The sequence below is a fragment of the Scomber japonicus genome, chromosome 10 (genome assembly GCF_027409825.1).
Source record: "Scomber japonicus isolate fScoJap1 chromosome 10, fScoJap1.pri, whole genome shotgun sequence".
Classification (NCBI taxonomy): domain Eukaryota; kingdom Metazoa; phylum Chordata; class Actinopteri; order Scombriformes; family Scombridae; genus Scomber; species Scomber japonicus.
In genome coordinates this window covers 6,618,129-6,642,208 of record NC_070587.1, presented here as the reverse complement: position 1 = coordinate 6,642,208, position 24,080 = coordinate 6,618,129, and the positions used below count along the sequence as shown (strand labels likewise).

The following is a 24,080-nucleotide window of genomic DNA, read 5'->3' as shown; positions in this document are numbered from 1 at the left end:
GAGACCAAAAGCAACATTATGACAGAGAGGCAGATGTGCAAAGTGAAAGAGACAAAAAGATAAGAAGAGGGGAGAGAAAATGTAAGGATCTCTCCCGTTTACAATTAGAAATTAGGTGGAGGGTTTTTTTGTTCTTGTGCACGGGGATTTCTTAGCTGGGTTTTCCCTCAACACTTTTATGATTCCAATGAAAAGCCTTCAATAAACATAACGTGAGGTATGCTAAATGCAATCCAGTTAACTTTTCTCTCTTCTGTGCCACATCTGTATATGAATTATATACAACTATGCAACCAGTGTTGGCTAATTTTCTTTTTTTCCATGCTTTGGTCCAGCTCATGGTAATCTCAGGCACTAGTGCCAATGACAGATAAGTGTTCATTTGCTGTTGTCATGCATGGCCAAGTCCTCACATGCACATACACACACACATACAACATCAGCACACAACCTGATCAAACAAGCTAGCAGGGATACCTCAATATCAGTGTGGAGCCAGGGGAAGATAAAGGATTTATGTCTCCTCTCTGGTCATTGTATCTGATCCTCACACCTACACCTACAGTGTGTTTGTAGATTGTTAGTGAATTCATCATTATTGTAACAGTGTTGCTGAAAAAGAAAATGCCACTGATTAAATATGTGGTGGATATCATGTAGTATTAAAAAAATGACCAAACTGAGCATTCATTCTAAGATAAAAATTAAACTTATCGCTTCAAGAGTTAGCCAGTGTGAATAACTGTAAAGCTGAGTACACAATGAAAGTGAGAATCAAAGTGAGAAAACAACTTGAGTTTCCCACGAGTGGATGAGTTATTTATTGACAACAGGGGCATGTTTCTATCTCTCTATCCATCTATCTATCTATCTGTGTGTTTGTATGTGTGTGGATATTGTGTGAAGAGGGTGCATGCTTGAACTTGTCTGCTTGAACAAGAGAGTTTAGAGGTTTTTTTGGCATGTTTTGTTCCAAACTTGTATGTGTGTATGTGTATGTGTGTGTGTGTGTGTGTATGTGTGTTGGTGGTGTATGAATGTGTTTGTGTGCTGGCAGGGGGTAAATAAACAGCAGCTCCCTCAGGGCAGGGTTCATTCAGTGGACATGTTGCTCAAACCAAACTTCCTGATTTCCTAGCTGAGCAGTCACCTTCTAGCTTTATTTGACACGCAGTCTTATTGGACACTGCTCTTCCCTCCCCCAACTTCAGGTTCTCCTCATAAAAAGCTAAAAAAAAAATCACAGATATTTCAATGCAACAGGCCCTCTGTGGAAAACATCAGTTGTTGCGCTGTTGGTTTTTGCTCCCGGGCTTTTAGTAAAGCTCAGCGACTTCTAAGCAACACAACCCTTTTTCTTTCCCACATGAGGGAAAAAGCAATATAATCCCATCACACTTTCTTTCTTGGAGCCACATAGTTTAGCTCTGTCTCAGTAATTGTTTTGTTTTCCATGAGTCCTGCTGAGAAGCCTTTTAAATGCAGCCATGTACCTTGTGCATGCAGAGGTAAGTGGCTGATTTTGGCATGTCGGGGCAGGTGACACAGAGGTTGCCTAGTGACTAGCGACTCCTCCTCTGACCCCCCTCCCCAAATCTGGGGTTGAATGGTTTGCCAGCTCTTTGAAGTAAAGGGAGGGGATGTAAATAATTTATTTTCCTGCACACAGCTGACACTTCTCCGTTGAGCCGGCTCAAACACATCGTGGTGTCCCAACAATGTCTAAAGGTGGTAAATATTTAAGGATTGTGTGATTTACACAGTAAGAGCCAAACTAAACTGAGGTGCAGTTTCGCAATAGTGGCAGAAAGTTAACCTTAACGTCAGCACAAATCCAATAGAGCTGTTTCAGTAAAATCACTTGTTAAAATGTTTTTTAGTATATTTCTTTTTTATTATTTGTTAGTTTTTTGTCATCATCATTGGCAATTCATTTTGAATGAAGATAAAATTACCTTTCAAAAACGCTTTCATTGTTCGGCACTCGACACACTGATGTGTCAAAACCTGCCAAGCAAATTATTAAAAAAAAATATACTAACATTCAACAGGGAATTGACACAAAACAGGAACACTTGTGCTCTGTAATAATGACCAAAACAAAAGACCAACAAATAATATCACAATTTCTGAAGCTCAAAATGGGAAATTTCTGTTGACACCATCAGTGAGGTGATAATTGAACGAAGGTGGTGTTGTTGTTTTTACACTGTACAACATAATGTAGAGTTGAATCAACACCTGACAGTCTCAAGATTGAACACTATATACCTCATAAATCTAGCATGTTGCTCGAGGGCTTTTTCTTGTATTGCATCGAATTGTAGAATTATATCATTATATTTACCTCATGCACTTGCAGTTTAATTTGACTCGGGCCTGTTTAATGTGAGCAGGGAAATTATACGGACCAGCCCTGAAGAGTTACAGGTTTGTAGGTTAGAATGGAGGAAAATGGTATTAGCACAGGCTATGTTCTGTACACCGTGTCTTTGTGAGCAGGGCTTTAAGCCTGCGTGCTAATCTGGTGACAGTGGCAAGCACATGCTACTAAAGACAGAGTAACAGGCTATAGGCTGGGGGTGGAATTAATACAAGAGGGCAGTTCTTGTCAGGCTTTACAAGTGTTATCCTGCTGATGAAATCTCTATATACTCTAAAAGACAATGTATTAATGCCAAGGAAAATGATGTCCACATATGCGTTTTGATTATGTAAGTGAGTAATTTTCACCCATGCATTTGTTACACCTGTGCTTTTTGTGTTTTATTTTCTTTGTTCTTGTGTGATCCAAGATTCTTTTTAAATTCATGGACAGATACGCATGGATAGATACCCACGCTGCCACGTGACTAACATTTTCCTTTTAGGAAAATCCTGACATTAGCTGGCCCAACCATCTGTAGGCAGGGGCCAGACAGGGTGAGGGGGCCAGACAGAGAAGAGTTCTTAGCAGATATTATCTCCCAATCAAAAGTCACAGGAGAGAAGCTAGTGGCTTCATTTGTGGAAGCTGGTGTTAGAAACAGTTGTAGGTGGACATGGGATGTATTACGGACCCCACTTCCCTAAGATGTCATAATTCCTCTGAGGTGTGATAGCATTTTCTATTATCTGTCAATATTTGGTAATATAACATGTACAGTTTTGTTCAACAACTGACCAATCACAGACAGAAGTGTCCTATATTGAGGTGTTGTGTGAGCTCACTGCAAAGCCAATTTAATGCATTATGAGCAAGGATTCTGAAAAAATGATCAACCTGACAAAGAAATACAAGTATATATTTTTATAAACGATGCCTCAGGGCTTCTCAAGCACGGTAGGATCTGAGGACCCTCACCCTGACATAAATGACCTCAACTGACAGCCTAAAGGCATGCTGAGAATTCTGGTATCAACCAAAGAAGAAGGTTGTGGACTGAGCACTTTTTTCTTCTCTCTTTTTTCTTTCTAACTGTGCCCACACTTGTAGAGAGTACATGCCAGGCTAGCTCTGCAGAGAATATGGCATTTCAATACCACAACATGACACCTGAAGCAAAGATCTGAAAAAGGTGTTTTTTCCCCTTCCTCTCACAGTTATAACTGATCTGCTAGCCCACAAAACTTCCTTTCAAACATATCGAAACTGTATATGAGTATGACTGTTGGGGCAAAGACAGTCTTGGATGACTCAGGAGCTCTGCATAGAACTGTTGGTAAATATCAAAGCAGGATTTCCCCAAAGTATCTAATGCTACTGTGTGTCATGACAATACAGATAATCTGTCATGCTTATATATTCCCAGATGACCCAGTGCTGTTCGATATTCACTTTAAAACTCAAAGACCTTTGTTTGCTGTTCTACCAGCAAAACAAGAATGGCACCTAATAAAACTCCCACTGTAGTGTTTGGAGCTAAAGTGAAAACTCGTTTCACAAACACAATATGCAGCACAAGGAGCTGTTATTTCTATAAATAGCACCAGTTTCATGCACAACACTTTGGCTACTATTACACATCAACAAGCACAGGCATCAGCCACGAGCTCTGAGCTTGTCACATGTGCCCGAGTATAACACACAAACACAGCACAGATTGTGCGTATGTGTCATATGCTCACACACAGAGACATGCATTCATTCTCATCCATGTCAGTAAGAATCAGTGGGTTTGGTCACTGTTTTCAACCCTGCATCATATGTTTTCCTGTTTTCACTGGGAGGACGTGGTTAGATTTTTTTGTTTTGTAACAAGTTGCTTCGGTAGACACAAGTCATTTTCACCCACAGGCCTAATAGCCCACTCATGTACTGACAGAAATAATGATATATATTTACCAGAAAAAGCACAGACAATTGGCTCACATAATCATAAAAAGAGGGTCTTTAAATAATGGAAGGTAAATAAACTGACTACATGGCCATAGAGCAGAAATAATGATCATGCATCAGCAACAAAACAAAAAACAATCATATGAAGTAGTTTTCTCATTATATATTAATATCATATGAGATTATCATGCTGAGTCTACCAGATGGAGATATGGCCACCCATGGCAGTGCATGTTAGTGAGTCCCAAGGAGCAAAACCAAGGAGACTTGACTGTGAAAAGGCTAATGGGACTGTGCTGCCCCCTGTAGGTGGACCTCTGTCACTAGAAAGACACTGAATGAAACCAAATTAACTCTTTAAAATAAAAATCCAAATGCATACTGATAATGCAAGTAATATGCACATTTTAAACTGAAAATTATTTTGGGGATTTTTAAGATATACCTTTTCAAGCTTCAAAATGTACATTTGTATGTTGTATATGAGTCTTTATATGAAAAGCTCAGGCACATTAAATAGAGAAAATATGATCCTATTTCAAATAAGTGAATACATAGATGTAGCAAACATGATGTAATCACAAATTAGTGAAAAATCTAACATTGTAGAAGAAAAAACTGTAAAAAACCCCAAATAAAACAGTTTAATTATTATATATTTATTGAACAATGTTAAGTATGATAGGGCTCTCCATGTAGGAACTCTAATAATATAGTATAAAAAATTAAAAAAGTACAAATAACAAAGACAAGACAAGGCATTGTAAACAACATTCAGAATAAGAGAAAAAAACTGATTTCCTCATGGCAGTATTTTAAGAATAAATGTTTTGTTTTCCTTTCATAAAACATGACATTTTCCCCCCATAATCAATATTCTCGCAGTTTCAAAATCCTGCCTCAAACTGAGACGTTTATTAGAAGCATTCCCAACTGTTGGAATGAATGTAGTGATCTCCTTTACTCTTTTAGGGTTTTCTTTCTTTTAGCATATCTGACACAAACCGTTCAAAAAGGCAAAAATACAAGTCCATATATTCATGAAGTACAAAATATGAAATGTACAGAATAAATGTAACATAATAAAAGCAGGCCAAAAAAGCCTTTTACAGTTGAAATGGCCACATATGACTCTTCAAGTTATACTGAAATGCAAAACAGATGACGGACAAGTGGGTGATCCTACGTATCCCATGCTGCCTTAAGGCTGGATTGTGCTACACAAAATAAACATTCCTCATTGGATGAGGTCTGGACAGGGGTATGTAATACCAGATATGGTGATTTGATGGAAGTTGCTACATGTAATGGTCAGTATATGTTCAATATGCAGTGCATTGTATACTGATCCTAGAACAGGGAGGCGGGGGTTGGAGTTTAGTCCTTTGTAAGGTTGTGACTGGTCAGCTGACCGCCTCAGGCCCGTTTGAGCTTGTCGATGTGAAAGGTGAGTTTAAGGGCTGGACCGAGCTTCAAGCCCATGTATTTCATCATCATGTCGCTACGCAGCAAGAGGAGTGCTTTCCCGTCAATCTCCTGTAACAGAGGACAGGGAGAATTGAGAGAGCCCTGCCCAGCAAGTGTAGAAAAGATGTACTAAATAAAAGATTATGTCTAGTAGTGAAATATTTTTTTAAAAGTCTATTTGCAGAAAATATACAATATCAATTGCAGAGAAGAATAGTTGAATAGTTTATCATAAGCCAGAATTCTATTTATCATTATGAGAGTATACATACATGTTTTCTGAAAAGGTCAGCATGTGGTGCCAGCACTGGGTCGATGTCTCTGATATACTGCATGACATCCTCTACTGTCCACAGGTTGGGGTCCTGACCACTGGGCCTGGGGCTCTCCCGAAAACTGCCCGAGCCTGAAGGAGCACAAGCACATATAGTACATCTCTAAGGACATTCAGGTCATTCATGAGGTTATTTACCTCAACTGTTCATGTCACAGCAGCTTTCCCCAAGACTCTGGTCAAGCACTGTCCTACACTTTACCTTGCTATGCCAAAATATTATTATTAAAAAAAACATGTTTATTCAATTAAAGAAGTCAGAGCTTTCCTTTGCTTTGTGCATAGGTCAATCTTTAGTCATTCAAATTTAATTTCAACTATCAGTGAGTGCTGTTGTCTGGCTTTAAAACCTGTTTCATCCTCTCTTTCACAGCAAGTAACCCAATTTAAAAAAATCCAATTACCTGGCTTTGAAAAAGTTCTTTCAAAGTAAAGTTGAAATTCTTGTGGGAAACAAACTTCTATATACATTAATTTATTTACCATTTTAAAGATATGAAACAAACAACCACAAACTACAGTAAATCAGTCAAACCCTATGCACAGTAAAATGAACAGGCTTCTTGTTTCCTGTGTGTGTGTCTCTTCCAACCTGTGGAGTTGTTATGATGCAGCAGCTTGGAGGGAGACCTTAGCCCAGCTGTTTGGCCTGTGCAGTTTGGGGATAGAGGACTCTTCTTTAAGTGCTCTGATGCAGCAACGTTGTTCTCCATGAAGGACTCTCCTAAGGACAACAGAGACAGCAGTGAGATAAATAACTATAAATAGATGTAAATACTTAACAATCCCTAAAGTGGCCACTGACCTAAAAAATACATCATATTAAATCTAATTAAAATGCTGAATGTAAAGAAGCATTACAAAAGGAATGCAAATGGCTCGTTTATTCTCATGATATTGTTCACAGTGTAACCCTTTTGATTAGTATGATAGTAGAACATTTAAGGGGGACAGAACCCTTTTATAAAGCTTTAATTCTCCATTAATTTAATTATAATCTGAGGAAATTAAAAGATGATGAAATGATTAATCTCTTGGCCAAGGAACGCACTTTCACTAACTCCTGAGCCAAGGGCTTCTTGTGTTTTATACCTCTTTTATACGATTATATCAACTTAACCACTACTACTATTGAACTTCTTGGAATTAAATACATACATACGTCTTACATAAAATGTGGTGCAGCATTAGAGTTGAGAGCCACTGTTTATGAATACTAAATACATGAGTGGAAAGCTTGTTTAATCAGTGAAATTCTTTCATTTAAGTGAATTTTCAACCATTTTTTTATTCAAAGAAGACATAAAAGCATTAAGCCATGCCATTTCACAAAAGAGACATTCATACCTCCCATGTTGTTTCTTCTGAACACTTATGACATCAAAAGCATTACTGTTATTAATTTTCTTCAACTCTGTTTAAATATTATAAAGCAGAAAATAAGAATGCCTTTATATAACTTATGGAAACACAGGGATATGAGGGGTTGTTTTCACTGATGAAAAAATAATAATGAAAACCACAAAGTTAATGTACCATCGTTGGAGTGTCGGGGGATTTTGGCCAGTTTCTGAGGCAGGGGACTGTTATAGGACTCCTGGAGGAACCGCTTAGTGCCTCGGCCCGGGCCTGTCGTCAGATTATCTCCAAAACTTCTTCTATCTAAAAGCAGCACATAGGGAGGAAAGAATAACAGTTCATGTAGCTAGAGGTTAAACAGTTCTGTGAATCTCTGGGTCAGACAGCAAACAGGGGTGGAGAGAGAGAGAGAAACACATTTGAGTATCTGGACTAAAAGGAAAAAACCTGTCGAACCATTTTTTTAAAAACACAATTTGGTTTGTGTCAGTGTATTCTAAGTGTCATGTTTTCTCTGTAATGATTAATTCTTGTATTTTAAGAATCCAGAGCAGCATCTGCAACAAAACACTCTCTCAGCCAACCTCCATTGTAATAGCACAATAATGTTCTGCGCAATCACATTAAAGGGTTTTGACTTGCGAACAATAGGAGGTGATCTACGACATTCACAACAAACAATTGGCATGGCAATGAACAGCCTGACATATTTCATGCAAGGTTTTTTCCTCCATCCGGATAAAGCATTTGGCTGTCAGTATGCTATTAAATGACAGCTGGTAATTAATTCATTGTGCTTTATTTATCTTGTTCCCAAGAATGCTAAACTCTGTCCTCAGAAATGGACGTTTCCCACAGGAAAACAAGTAAACATATTGTAGATTTATTCGGAAAAGGCACATGATGTACCTCCCCCGAGCACTTATAAAACTTGTTTGTTAGAAGCCCGCTGCCACAATCTCTATGAATAAGACATTAGGCCTGTCACCGTAACTATGTTATCGTCTTATTGTACGATATATTGACATGACCTTGATCATTTTTGCTGACTTATGCGTGTTTGTTTGCATAAGAGTGTCACCAGGTGTGTAGTGACTGTGCAGTTGAGAAAAAGAGAGAGAGTGGGTGGGTGATGGTGGGGTTGGCGCTGGCAACTAGAGCAGCAGCAGAGTATGAAGTTAGCAGTATAGCTATGAACGTAGCAGTGCAGTGTGAGTACAGTTGAGGCTATTTGTCAGTGAATAAATGCTACAACTCCTCAATACCCAAGCCGAGTCCAGTATCTTGCTTGCCACCTCTCGATTAAAGTGAAGAGGGTTAGCCCCAAAGTTAGCAACAATGGATTAGCTTAACCTGACCAGGCTCACTTAAGGTGGACCAGGTATTCACATATTGGTGACAACATCAGCCACCACTTAATAGAGAACAGAGGAATGTCTGGCTCCTGAGTGTCTGCCAAGTTTTGCTGCAGTGGGAGTTGTGAATTTGTTGTTGTTTTCTTTTTTAAAAGGCAAACAGAACATTTCTAGACTCTCTCAAAACTCTTCACTCTCACTAGTGAACTGCTGGGGGTGGATGGGCTATACATGTGGGCTGCACGTATGGTGTAATAGAATAATGTGATTCTAGAGGTCCTGGCACCTCCAAAATAGGCAACTATGGTATTTGAACTGGAATTAGCATGTTGACTGCAATTGTGATATAAATCATTCTGGGACAATATATCATTCAACAAAAATAGTTATCATGACAAGCCTATAAGACATTACATTTTCTTTTGCTGAAATATACCACATACAAAAAAGAACAAGTAAGGGGTATCCTTGGTGTACCTAGAGACCCCATGAATAAACTACTGTAAGAAACAACCATCACAGCAAAATTATAACTTATTTATTTTCAAAACAATGTTAATTAATGTTATGTGGACAAAAACAGAATATTATTTTAGCAAAGTTAATTTGAGGATTTTGTCAAACTAAAATGTATGCCTTTCTTTCCAAATTGCAGCTTTTATCCAAAGTACAAACTTTCCACAAAGCCTTCAAATGACTCACAGAGTTACAACATGAATTCAATAAGTTCCATCTATTAAAACAGCAGAGGCCGAATTGGGTGCTTTTGACTGGTATTCCCCAGACCCCAAAACATTATTTTGTTTTGTTATGTTTTTTTTTAAAAGCACAGATTCAATCTGAAACAGAAAGCCATGATATGACAAGTCACAAAAAAATTGAATAATAGCACCTCACAGCACCTGTGAGATATGACACAAAGCAGACCTCCGGGGTTTGCAGCTACCCCAGTTGATTGGGTTAAGGTTTAAAACATGTTGCAGTTGATTTAGATTTCACCGGAACTGAGAACAGAGCTTTAATTGAATGCCTTTTTGTATTTTCTGAATATATATCTAAAGCATGTGATACAAGGCGAAAAATATGATAGATAAATTCCTCATTCTCGATTTTATATGTATTGTATTTGTATATGTATTGCAGACTATTGGGATTGTTTGTACTTGTAAGTGTGTCTCCATTATGGAATACCTCCTGGAGCGTCATTTGTTGGAGGGTTATGTTTACGTTTGGTTGGTATTGATGTATTGTGCTGTTAGATACTGGTGGGTTAACATACCAGAATGTTTGGTTTGTTGTTGTAGTTAACAAGTCTGAATAAGTCCATGAGGGGTGGGTCATGTAAATGACAAGAAACCAAAACAAAACAATTCACTCATTCACTGCTGTGACTGAAATACAACATTTAAATACAGCAAACACTGTATCAAATTCTCCTCAATATTATCAGGAAGTGTGAAACCACTCTGTGAGATCAACAGCACTGACCTGTAGTGTATGTGTGACTGTCGTAGTGCACGCCACCTCTGGCGACAGGCTGGCTGCCAAACAGAGGATCGCAGTGAAGGTTGTGGCAGAGTTTTTCCAGGAAGCGGAGGACGTAGGTGACACTGCTGACTGTGGGCAGGGTCAAGGTGTGATGCTGCTGGTCAAAGTAAGCTGCACAAGACACAGGGAGGAAAGGTCAGAGGTTCAAACGCTGCTTCATGCAGTGTGCACTCTTTTGTTTTCAATGGATAATTAAAGCACAATCTTCACTTGTTATGTCTCATTTACAACATAGTTAATACTCCACAAGGCAAGATATTTGTTTTCCAATAATATCATATATCTGTGCTCAATGTGCACTTCTCTTATGGAAGATAATTGAATAAAGATGTCACAATGCCACAACAAACATGGAAAATACCACTAAGTAAGCTGCTTAAATGTCTCTTTAGTGAGGACTTTCAAAAGGTATAGACACAGAAATCATATTCCTTCTCAAATTATGTAATCCCCACCTGAAATGACTTCACCGCCTTGGCCAGACTTGAGGCAGGAGAAGACTGTGGCCTGGTTGTGGGCAGAGTCCACACACGCCTGGACGCACTGCTGAAGCACCGAAGAAGCCCGGCCTGGCCCAAAGTGGTCCGGGAGCTGCTGGATTCGCCGTTGGTCCAAATGGGGCCCCACCTTGCCGTACTTGTTTAGGTACACACAAACTATGGGACAAAACAACAAAATAGATGAATCAATTATTAAGGTTATTCTTAAATGAATTAAATTCATGCTGATTAAATTAAATCTCTATGCACCACAGAGTCAATAATATCCAGATCTGTGGATGTCACGTACCTGTGGGAGCCTGTAGTGCTGAGTTTGGGATGGTGGCGTTGTCCAGAGGCACAGTGCTGGTGTCGGGCTCTGGGGTGCTGCTGGTGGGAGACGTGGGGACGGGATTAGGTACCACGCGTGGTTTTCTCTGGATACAAACATATGTAGAGACATTTGAAGCATTTGTATCTATGGTTCATTACCATCAGTACCTTTGATGAAAACAGTTAACACAAATATGGCTCCTTTGTTGCCGGCAGTTATCATTTTTATATTCAAGCCCACAAAACAAGGTACTTTCCTGTAAATATAACAAGGTGTAACATGGTGGAAAACAAAGCAAAGCACAAAGGCAAAATTCATGACTCTGCCAAGCATCTCTCTTCAATACATTATTGGGGCCTGATGAGTGGCTTTGAGCTGCCAACGTTTGTTACGGACAACCACTGTGCTTTAATAACTGTAGATGCCTTTGAAATGGAAAACACGCTCAATCCGCCTTACTTTCAGAGCACCCACAAACAGCATGACATTCATTTATGAATTTTAACCCCAGACATTTTACACATGACAAAACAAAGCATTCTTTTCAATTTGACAGTAATCTGAAATATAGTAGTTGCCATGTTAACTGAGGTGCTGTCTAGTCTAACTGGTAAGGGAAGTGACAACAAAGACATTATGACATGAAGTCTGTGATCATGTGTACACAGTGGATGCTACCTTGCTGCCAGGCTTGGGCCCTCTTTTCTTTGGGATCTTGATAGGTTCTGCCTGAGTCTGGGCCTGCTGCAGAGCTATCCTCTGTGCCCAGTTGGCAGGCAGTCTGCCTCTGGGTCGCCCTGGGCCTGTCACTGGCCGTCCTGGGCCAGCCATGGCTTCTTCCAGCCAGCCTGTTCTCTTTGCCCAGCCCAGCTGCAAAAAAGAGCAAAGGACACAGAGTCAAGTAGGGCTAACTCTTCATGTTGTGAGACAGTGGTAACGTTCCCTCCAGCAGAAAACATAGTGTGACATAGGGTCAAAAATGTTTACATGTAACCAAGGCTGTCATTGTGAAACAACTTGAGCATGGTTGCTCATCAGAAATGCCCTGTGTGTCACAAACGACAGAAACAAGGGGCCATTTTAAGACATTCAGTCATGGGCAGTTACTTACAACATGAGATTAAAACTGAGATCTTGACACTATTATGTCACTGAGGGTCTATCCCTGGTATCTGTAACAACATCAGGCTTACCTTACTGCCAGGTTTGGGCCCACGTTTCTTGGGAATCTTGATGGGCTCCAGAGCTATGCCTGGCTTGATGCTCTGTGGTCCCAACGCTGATCCCTTCTGACTCCAGGGCCCCGTCACCTTGGTTTTCCTGCGGCCGGGCTTACGTCCTCTCTGAACCGGAGGCCTGCCCACCGTGGGGGCAGGGTGCATGGCTGGGCTCTCCACACTACCGTCTGTCAATGCTCCAAGGCTCTTAGGCAACACTACTGTGTGGGCAAAGATAGACAAACAGATGTACAAGAAAGGAACGTTGAGTGAAAAGCAGTGGGATAAAAATAACAAATTAATTCTTAGCATTTAGTCACATTCATTATTTGTATCTTATCAAATACAGTAGAATGAGTAATGAGCTTGACTGCTTGCTTCTCCCTTGGTGCTGTGAACTCCCTGTCTGACTCTAGCTGCAGCCAACCAAAAAGCAAGTTGTATCAAACACACACACATACATACACTCATTGCATGTGGCTTATCAGGTATTACCATTACCTCACCTCTCCTATAAATACCTTGCTCAAATGCTGAATAACAAGTTAACCTACCACCTCCCTTCTGCAAGATGTAGCATCAATTTTTTAAATTATAATAATAAAAAGGCCTTCAGTTTGTTCGGTGCAGAGCTGCATTTGGACTGTTCATAACACCTGAGCTTATATTTCTCACAGCAGCACAACAGCAGAGGTCAAAGAGTCTCAGCAGTCAAACAGCTTTCCTTTCTCGGTAATAACCCGGAGGACACAACACTACTTCACTCAGAGTGTAGTGTGCTTCACACTGAGAGAGCAAACAGGTAGAGAGAGGTTATATCTAGAAATGTGTGTGCCAGTTTGCTTCACAAGACTGCTCACGTTCACCCCTTTATTTTGTGAGCACCACAAACAATATTGCTTGTACTTCCATTCAATTGGTGATGCTGCAGACATTTCAAAGATGGATATTTCAGAATCTAAGCAAATAAAACCAAAACTATCTGCATGACCACATAATACTAGAGCAAAGTGAGAAAATATGTTTTTTCATAACTTGGGTTGACTGACTTTTTAACTTTCCGGGATTGGCTTGAAGACCTTTTTTACTGGAATGTTTGTGGTATAAACACTAATCATTGCATTTTGATATTTTTTCTTCTCAGTTAAATGGACATGATAATTATAGGTGGGTATATGGTGGGCAAGCAACAACATATGAAAGTACTGTATCATGAAGTCTGAAAAATCTTGCTTGATTAACTGCATAAACTGCGATCCATACCAACCAACAGAAGTTGACAGAAGAAGCAAAAGGAAAAACAAGGAGAGCTGTTTTAAAAGAAGGGAAGTTTTTCGTTGGTTTAACTTCCAAGTCCCTGTTGGCAAGAATTAAAAGACATTTGCGAACACCTTAAAAGGCAAACAAACACCTAATAAAGAAGCAAGCTGCTGACAGCAATGAGGACATTATTTAAATTAATCTCTCAAACGTCCACCAGTGAGAACACACTATGCCTTTCTTGATGGGAAGCAACATGAGGGAACAGGCACATGGTGAAATCATTAAGAGAGGGTGTATATTAAACAGATAAAAGCAACCAAATAAGCTGTGTGCTTTATATAAACCAACACAGCTGGAAAAACTTCAACAAAAAACAACCACAGTGAAAAAAAAACACAGTATAGCCAAGATAGCTGGCCTTATATGCACCTGCAAGCCTACACACACAAACCTACACAAACACACACACACACACACACACTTAAATGTGCTGGTATTCATCCTGGATCAACTCAGGACAGATTTACGAGAGGAGCGGCCACATTCATTAACACAGGTCTTTGCCCATGGGGCTGTATTTATTAAACACACTTTCACACGGGCACACCAATCAATGCAAAGCTCGCTCTGCAGGCTACTGGTACATTTTATATAGAAGCCACTAAGAAGCTGAGAAGAAAAACAAGACACCAGATTGATCCTCACAGATTTAATGATTCAAGGATAATATGTTTAAAAGGTTTAAAGAGCTCTAGGTTATGGTGTTCATTGATCAACAGCAACTCTTGTAAATACATCCAAAGAGTCGTGTAACAAGCAAACTCTTGTTTTTTTCCCCTCTCCCCTGAGTGCACTGAGTTCATTGAGTTCACAAAGCCACCACTGCCGGCTTCATATTACAGGAAGATAACTTCTAAAGAGCTTTTAATCTACCACCCCGAATGCATTTTTGTAATTTCATTCATCTTAACTTACCTCTCTCTTGCCCAAACGAAAGTCAAAAAGTGACTGGTTGTCTGTGCAGCTGTCCTCAGATTCACCCTCTCCTCCTGCCCTGTCCTCCTCTCCCACTCTTCCTTTGCGTCGCTCCTCCCTTCTTTCTTTTTCCTCCCTTCTTTTCTTCTCTCCTCCCACCATCTGCCGACAATGTAAACAGTCCAACTTTCCCAGCATATGTCTTTCTTTTCTCCTGGTTTGTGCCCCCCGCTCTTAACTCAATTCTCTCCGATGTGTCTAATCAGAACCTCAGTCGGCCAGGGTGCCAACAAGAGGCCTTTAGAGGGGCATCCAGGCTCGTTTCAACCACGTCATGGCCCCTCCAACTCTGCCAACTGGGCAAGTGCCAGGCCTTCATAAAAACACTAGCAAGCTACAAAGACATGTCCTGCCTCCCCATTTCCCTCCTTCCTTTTCCACTCCTTCAAACACTGTGAATTCTAACAGATGAGTACAGCTGACCTTGTGCCTGATAACCCTTGTATTCCCTACTTTAACTCTTTAACATCACAAACTGAACTGGATGTCATTGGATAATGAAAGACAAATTTGCAAAAACAACTCAAAACAACATGTTCATCTGCCATTCATTTGAAATGATCCGGGATTAAAAATACCAATCTTGTGCCAATGCCTTAATCAGCTGTTGCTAAAGATGCCTTCAGGCAGACCGAGCTCACCATCACACCACAAACCATGATGCACAAAGCCGAACTCATACGTAACGTGCCCCAAAGACATAACAGTAAAACTCCAGACAGATATATATCAATGAAATGTTGATGAATCAGGTTCATTCAGGCAAAAAGTTGCTTTTCTGCAACAGTCCTTGGATGTAAAAGCAGAATTGCAACAAATGTACCACAACAGTTACTAAGTATGCACTCTTTTACCAGAAAAGTAGTGGGTGCACAAGAACAAAATCAGGTCAACTTGTCATGCACTCGAGTTGCTGTACAATAGGCTGAGAAAACACAATGGGTGGACTCAGTACATTTTTACAACGTAACAGAATCCAATACATTGGTCGATATAGTTGAATAGTACCTTTTTGAAGCTTGTGTTTGCTTTTTGTTGAGAATTGTGTTAAATTAACTGTATGTGTACAATTTAATCATTACATTATAAGTAATCAGTGCATTCACAAAGTACTCAGACCCCTTCACTATTTTCACATTTTATTATAAACCTTATGCTAAAATCATCTGAATATTTTTTACCCCTCTCAGTCTACACTCAATACTCCATAATGACAAGAAATGCTTATAAATGTTTTTTGCAAATGTATTAAAAAGGAAAAAAACTGATTTTTTTAACATTGACGTAAGAATTCAGAGCTTCTTCATGTTACTTGCATGTTGAAGTTGAAATACCTTTGGCAGTGACTATAGCCTTGAGTCGTCTTGGGTATGACATAACAAGCTTTGCACACCTGGATTTAGGGATATTCTGCCATACTTCTATGCAGCTCCTCTCAAACTCTGTCAGGTTGGATGGGGACCATTGCTGGACAGCCGTTGTCAGATCTCTCCAGAGATATTTGATTGGGTTCAACTTGGCTGGGCCACTCTAGAACTTCACTGATTGTCCCTAAGCTACTCCTACAATTGCCTTGGCTGTGTGTTTAGGTTTTCATTAAGGTTATTTCTGTACACACTCCCCCCCGACACCTGTGAACATTCAGGGAACGGACATTGAGATGGTGACATCAAGTACCTGGGTGTTCACCTGAACAATAAACTGGACTGGTCAGATAACCCCACTGCACTTTAAAAGAAGGGCCAGAGCAGACTCTCCCTGCTCAGGAGACTGAGGTCTTTTGGAGTGCAAGGGGCACCCCTGAATACCTTCTTTGACACTGTGGTGGCATCAGCCATCTTTTATGGGGTGGTCTGCTGGGGCAGCAGCAATCACGGCTGGCCAAAATGTGTGAAGGAGCAATATTGCAGGTCCTTCCTCCCTGCAGCTGTCAGACTGTACAATCAGCACTGCTCCCAGTAAACCTCAACCGCCCACGCCCAACCTGGACAATTTGACACACTGCACTTTTAATGTCCAGTGTTGTGCAATATTAGTATTTCATGTATAATACAATCTCAATTCAACTGTGAAATAAAAATATAGTTATATTTCACAGTTTGAGATAGTATTATACACGAAATACTGATATTATATATGTATGTATATTATATATAATATACAACAGTTTAATCTAGGTTTCATCAGACCAAAGAATCTTGTCTGAGGGTCCTTTAAGTGCCTTTTTGCAAACTTCAAGTGGGCTTTCCTGTGTCTTTCACTGAAGAGAGGTCTCCATCTACACACTATGCCCAGATCGGGGGAGTGTCGCACTGATGGTTGTCCTTCTGGAAGAATCTGCCATCTCCACATAGGACCGCTATAGCTCAGTCAGAATGACGATCCAGTTCATGGTCACCTCACCTCCCTTTCCAAGGTCCTAACCCAGTTGCTCAGTTTGGCCAGGCAGCCAGCTCTAGAAAGAGTCCTGGTTGTTCCAAATTCTTTCCATTTAAGATTTATGGAGGCCATTGACTGTTTGAGAACCTTCAACGCACCATCATTTATTTTGTAGCCTTCACCAGATCTGTGCCTTGACACAATCCTGTCCCTGAGCTCTGCAGGAAGTTGCTTTGACCTCATGCTTTAGTTTTTTTACTCTGATGAGGATTGTCAGCTGTGAGACTTTAAACAGAGGTGTGTGCCTCCAAGTCATGTCCAATCAACTGAATTTAAATCAAATCAAGGTGTAGAACCATCTTAAAGATGATCAAAAGAAATGAAAGGCACCTGAAATAAATTTCAAGTGTCATATCAAAGGGTCTGAATATGTGTGTCAAAGTGATATTTCAGTTTTCCTTTTCAATACATTTGTTTTCTCTGTCATCATAGGGTATATATAGTGTAGATTGATGAGGGAAAAAATATATTCTAATAATTTTAGCATAAGGCTGCAATGTAACAAGCTGTGAAAAAAGTGAAAGGGGTCTGAATACCCTAAATGAGCAAACCTACAAACATATGTGACCACCCCCTGTATGGTAAATGTATTAATTAAAAAGCAATATAATGTTTCTATATAGTTGTTAAAGGATTCACCCAAATTCCAAAAAGCTCACTTTCCTCTACTGGTATCCGTCCATGCAGATTTTAGTTTCATATGCTGAGATATCATGTCTGAGATTTCTGCCTCCGTGCCAAAACAGAAGAGGTGACCAGAATTTACTTTGCGTTGCTTATGGTGTAGATACAGTAAACACAAACAAATAAATAAATCAACAGTATTTTGTCTATCCAAAAACAACGAAATGGGGACAGTATGTTCATAGTTTTTTCACAGCGAAACTGCTTCTTGAAAGAGATGTGGCATTTTTTACTTTTTCATGTACTTAGTTTTTTTCCCCGCAATGTTTTGAGCGCCAAAAACTTTCCTCCACTGTACTGACATAGAGACAGAATCTTAACATGGCCAAAGAAACCAAAATTATATGCAAGGTTAAAACCACTGGAGGTAAATGAGAAATACATGTTTTCTAATTTGGGTGAACAGACAATGTGACCCCCTCCACCCCACCCCTGCAAAAAACAGTATAACAGTAAACAGTAATACATCCCACCCACTGTTTAGGTTCAGACCTTTGGTACCAGGCGGCTGCAGGTTGTCTCCAGTGAGGGCGCACCAGCCAACAGGGAAGATGTCACGCGAGTCATAGCGGCAGTAGTAGTCAAAAGCTCCTCTCCAGCCATCAAAGGTGACCAGCACCTCGACTCCACGCAGTGCACCCACTGTGGCCGGGCAGATAAAGTGTGGATTTTTACGGTCCACCGCTTCCAGCTTCATGCCCATCTGGAAGGAATTTTGCTCTGGGGCTGGAGGCTCCTGCTGGGGAACATGGAGAGAGAAAAAAGGGGGTCAGGTATGGAAGTTTAAATGTTACTATCTGAGCATGTATTAGGGGGAGTTTAGTAAAAGCAACCAAATACTGATGAATTTTTGCTTGCTGATTCATATATTGGTAACCACTTTGACAATTAGTTATCCTTTGTGGGACTGTAAAAGACATAAGTGAAACATCAAGTGTTCCTCTAGTATACATTATGAATAAGTGTATACACAACCAGTTTTTAGAGTGTGCACATGCGTGTTGAGCTTGTGAGCCTTGTACAGGTACCTTGTGAAATATGCGAGACGGTGCCATCTCAGCTCCATTAAGTGTTTTCAAAAGGAACATGGGCCAAGAGGACGCATTGAGACGAAAACCTGAGGGAGAGCACAATTGTTATAACTACTCACTACAGCTTAAACATCACATACAAAGGTTGTGTGATGAACACAGTGACAAACACTATCAACAATACTTTGTTGTAACAGTCCGAATAGGCAGACAGGGAGAGCTTGTGTCTTTTCCCATTGGTGGTCATTACTGAAATATCCTGGGTATGAGGCTTTCTAAGCTGTGTCAGGAAGTTATATATAGGCATAAACATGACACACTGACACTCTGTGCAGTCTGTCACTGACACCTAGTGGACAAAATGAAAATAAATATAAGTAAAAGTAAATAAAAATAAGTAAAAATGAGAAAAGGTAGTGTGAGATCTGCATCTTTACCGAGTGGTGGCTGCAGCATGCCTCCATTCTTCTCACAGTTGCCAATAGGCTGGATCTCTGAGGAGTCCACCAAGCGCCAGAAGTCATTCTTGTTGTCAGACCCATCTAAGCGTAGGCGCAGCCGTGAGCCTGTCAAGCCAACCACTGTTGCGATGCAGGTGGACGTGGTGTTTCGTGGATCCTGGGCCTCCAGCTTCATGCCCGCCTTGAACTCATTAACTGGAGGTGTGAGGCTCTACAGATCAACAAGTGTTAATGGGAGGGTGGCAGCAAAATAACAACAGTAGTCAAATAATCACAGGTGAAATTTCTGTCAATAGATTTAATGTGGACAGTTAAGAGTGGACGTTCTGCAAGAACACATAATCTTTCTCACCTGTCTGAAGCAGGAAGCAGGTGCAGCGTTGGCACCCGTCTCTTTCAGGTATTTCTCCCAACTGAAATGCCCTGCAAACATATCCTTTTCACATTACAACAGTGTTTTTCAAGTTTGATTAGTGTCATAATCATTTTCCAGCCAATGTTTTGTGAGTCCAAAAGTAAGACAATAAGAAGAGGGGGTTAAATGGGGCTTACATGGGGCTAAAAATCCACTTTCAACATTTGTGGTGAACTTCACCTCGATGATTAATGACGCAATGCTGAGGCAAAACCTTGGGCACTGTTGTTACCCACTGGAATTGCACAAAACTTGCTTCATATATTGCTGGCTGCTGGGGGTTATTTACCTTGGTACTGTGAGGGCACCCGTGAGGGTCGTCCACTCCGGGCATGCTTGATCCTTCTGGCATCTTTCCACTCTATAGCTGCAGGAGCCAGAAAAACCAAAATAAGCTCTCATCTGCCGGTGGTTTTCTCATCAGTCAATACCTTGCAATAACTGCCACAATCACTGCTCCAAACATTGTCCGAGATTACAAGACTATTATAGGATAATATACCAATATACACAGGCAAAAATATGTCACACTTCTAGCTTAACCTGCAAGTGACTGTGAACATGTGTCTGTTTATACAAATATCTGGGTTAGGGTTAGGGTTAGGGTTAAAATATAGTTATCATATGGAAACAATCCTTTGTTACCTTTCTGCGGCACAGGCTTCCTCATGCTCCAACAATACTGACCAAGCTCACGACACAACAGTGGCCTCCACTCTAAAGACGAGAGAAAATACACAAAAAAGTAGCTTTGTTATAGCTGTAAGAATCATCCAAAGCAGAAAAAGAAGAATTTGGTGACAATTGTTGCTGTGACAACTGAATTGAAAATACTAATCCCTCTTTTTCCTGTCACTTTGCTTTAAATCCAAACTTTTCAAAATCACCAGATATGGCGTGCTGAATTTGATTAATGGTTGCACTTCCTGTAAGCCCTAAAAACAAGTTGTTTTAGGGTTTGAGGGTTATTTAACCTACTGTAAGCATTATATAATATAATTTTTAGTACCTTAAGAGACAATCAAGAGTTTAAGGGGTTCTTTGAGCCCAAACTAAATGATCCGTATGTTTGTACGGCCGTGTTTCAAAGTGAAACCACAGTAACTGGCTTTGTAGCTTATTGGCCTTCTCTCCAGACAGAGGGTCATCAAACTAGAGCTGCAACCAACAACCATTATTTTCTCAGATTAATTGGTTTGCCTATAAAATGTCAAAATACAATGAAAAATGCTTACTAGAATTTATCAAAGTGACTTCTTAAAATATTTTGTTTTGACCAACCAAGGAAATTGAGGTTACTATCATGTATGACACAGAAAAAGCTTCAAATCCTCACTTTACTTGCTGCAACCAGCTAATATTTGGCATGCCTACTTAAAAATGACTAAATTGATTAGCTGATTATCAAAATAGCTAATTAATTGTCTAATCATTGCAGCTCTCATCCAAACAAATCATCTAGTTGAGTAAATATTTCCACTGCAATTTCAATTTAGTATATTCAAACATTCAACATAACCACGAACAACATATAGCCTATGGATCTAACTTTCTCATTTTTTACAACCAAAAAATATAAAAGCTCTTCGTTGAATTAACTGTATATGCAGACAGTGATTTAGATGCTGGGGACAAAATATTATAAACACCTCTCAGTATGAAACAATACAATTCAAAAGCACCACAAGCTACAGCCGCGGACTGACCATCAATTTCTCTCTTCAACAGTTTCAGTGAGCCTAACACTATAACGTTCATTCAGGTAGAATTTATTACAGGGTTGTTTTGTTAAGGGAGCTTAAGTTTGAAGCTGGAGGCACTTTTATCAATAGTGTTACAACCAGAATGTGTTCATTATTGCACATTATTTTTCATATTCACACAAGGAGTCAATGCAAAGTTATGTAACTGAAGGGGAAACACCACTAAATGACAATAACCATATAAGCAACTAAACTTAATAACTTCTGGGTTGAAGAAATGGTGTTTACTCCACTGAATTCTTAAAAATGTCAAGTTTTCAATTAATAGAGTAGGGCGGCATGTTTTGAGGCTCAGAGACCCTTGTAACCCAAAGCATGGGTTACTCAACATGAGCAGCCAGACACAACATATAGGTCATCAGGTCAAACTGATATACACAAATGCTTAAAGTGTTTTTTGCTCCAGTCAGCAGGTACCTAGAGCCCAGGGTGGCAATTATAAGTCATAATCTTATTCCAAATAACCCTAAATGTGGATGCAGTACAGCAACAGAGGCCATATACTGAACAGACACACATATACATGCATTAGATATCATTTGGGGGGAAATGCATTGGAGTTAGTATTGACCCACCACATCCACATATCCAGCGACACTTGTTAACTATCTGCCAAATATTTGAATTTGCCGAGAAAAAGTTACCAGCTTTATTATGACAGCGGTAGAGTAGAAAAGGCGAATGTTAAAACTCCAATGATGACAATGGACCCAGTTTGTTATCTGAACAGAGTGCTGCTAAGCTGTGATATAAACACACCTACCTTAAAACTTCATAACCGTTTAGCAGCGTTTCTCCCCTCCGGATGATTTTCTTTTCAATAGAAGTGCGCCTTTTTCTTCCGCCAAGGGGGATGGCGTCCAAATTAAAGCGACCCCGCTCCCTGTTTTTTTCCCCCCCGTCTGGTAGAGAAGTGACAGGAATGACAGGGATTATTAACAGAGCCCAGCAGGTACACCTTTTCCTCCTGTTGCAAACCCCACTAAGTGCTGCAAACTCAACGTGCAGCCTCTCACACTTCACCTGGCATCTACACGAGACGCTTTGTTTCCGTTCACAGCCAAAATATCGCGTCTTGCATTATCAAAATTTATTGAGAGCTCCATTCAAAACACAAAGCCAAAACATGGGACCCCCCCCCCCCCCTTTCCCCTTTCCTCTTGTGCCAGTTGCTCATTTACCTGACAGCAGCCCTAATAATGTTATTTAGGAGTAGATTAGCGGTAACCTCCAAGATATAAATCAGATAGAAATACATGAATGAATAGCAAACATGCATGCAGCCGCTTAGGCACCACATCCAGCATGCATGCTATATGCTACGCACGGCTACACAGAGACATGCCCACCGCTCGGGATGCTATTTTAGCATGCTAAGTGGCTCGCTAGCTCGTTGACCTGATTATAAATATTAGCATTAGCAAAACCGGGAGCATACCAGCACACTGCAGCTAAGCTACTGTTAATGTGGGCTCAAGCGATGGAGCCGTGGCCTAAACGGAGACGTCGCTCGGCGTACCCGAGGATGTTTACCTTGCTTTGTAACGTATATATTTGTTTCTGATGTGGGATTTAGCGCTTGTCCGCCATTTTTCCCTCTACACGATGAGGAGGGGGTGTTTTGCCAACATTTCTTGCTGGGCAGTCAGTCAGCCGGGAGGGCAAGCTGGAGGATGGAGGGAAAAGAAGAAATCTACGACCCCTGCTGGCCAAAATATGGTATTTCAAGCATCTACCTATCTATCTATCTATCTATCTATCTATCTATCTATCTATCTATCTATCTATCTATCTATCTGTTTTTTTAGTTTGACAGTAAGGTGAACCAAAAGTATCTTGATTATGTATTATGTGCTGCAATACCAAAACATATACTACTGCACTCATCACACTTTAAGCCAGTGGTTCTCAAACTTTTTCACATCAAGGACCCCTAAATTGACACAAATTACAATTACAAATTGACCCCCGCCTGATAAGATTTTTGCTTTCAGATGCTTTATTACAGAAAGTGTATGAAACCCATGACTAAAATAGTCATACATTCTGTCATAATGCTAAATTATTATTGGAATTACAGCGAAAATAAATTAGTCCCCTTTTTGATGGGTACCCCCTGGAACCACCTAAAGGACCCCTGGGAGTCTCTGGACCCCACTTTGAGAATCATTGCTTTAAGCAATAGTTTGTAGCTGCATATTTATTTATAAGCAGGTTATTTGCTGTACATACACTCGCCAAGCACTTTATTAGAAGTACCTGTGCATTATAATGCAATCCAATACAACAGCTCTAACATAAATTATCTTAATGCCATTGAGTGCATCTTGGAAAATGTTTCTAATATTTTGCCCCACTCATGTATGTTTATGGAAATGCACAAAATTTTTAGGAACATATGTGTGTCTTGTCCATTTGTTGTTGACACTCCATGTAAATACAATGAGAGCCAATGAAAACCAAAATCAAATTCCTTGTAAGCTCAAACATGGACAATGAAGCTTATTCTGACTTTAATAGGATCAGCAGATTTCAGTGATGAGTTTATAGAGATATAATTTTGGAACCTTCAGATATT

General features: G+C 40.1%; 1 protein-coding gene across 1 annotated transcript; it reads right to left on the bottom strand.

Annotated features, from left to right (window-relative positions):
• Window positions 1-4,961: 4,961 nt before the first annotated feature.
• LOC128367147 (polycomb protein SCMH1) lies at window positions 4,962-23,219 on the bottom strand. The gene is made up of 16 exons (XM_053327970.1): window positions 22,266-23,219; window positions 20,385-20,456; window positions 20,029-20,106; window positions 19,677-19,747; window positions 19,301-19,535; window positions 18,861-18,949; window positions 18,325-18,571; window positions 12,388-12,632; window positions 11,873-12,064; window positions 11,171-11,297; window positions 10,837-11,037; window positions 10,322-10,492; window positions 7,656-7,781; window positions 6,712-6,843; window positions 6,058-6,191; window positions 4,962-5,854 (listed from the first exon to the last, which is right to left on the bottom strand). Exons 2-16 carry the CDS (start codon window positions 20,407-20,409, stop codon window positions 5,735-5,737), a joined length of 2,193 nt encoding a protein of 730 aa, XP_053183945.1. The 5' UTR covers window positions 20,410-20,456; window positions 22,266-23,219; the 3' UTR covers window positions 4,962-5,734.
• Between the last annotated feature and the right edge of the window lie 861 nt (window positions 23,220-24,080).

Bases quoted from the DNA above. Each gene is read 5' to 3' on its own strand.
- LOC128367147 (XM_053327970.1), bottom strand. From the start codon at position 20,409: ATGAGGAAGCCTGTGCCGCAGAAAG. The intron at 19,748-20,028 runs GTAAATAACCCC...ATATGTTTGCAG, and splicing joins GGTGCCCTCACAGTACCAAG to GGCATTTCAGTTGGGAGAAA. The intron at 18,572-18,860 runs GTACCTGTACAA...CATGTTCCCCAG, and splicing joins CGTCTCGCATATTTCACAAG to CAGGAGCCTCCAGCCCCAGA.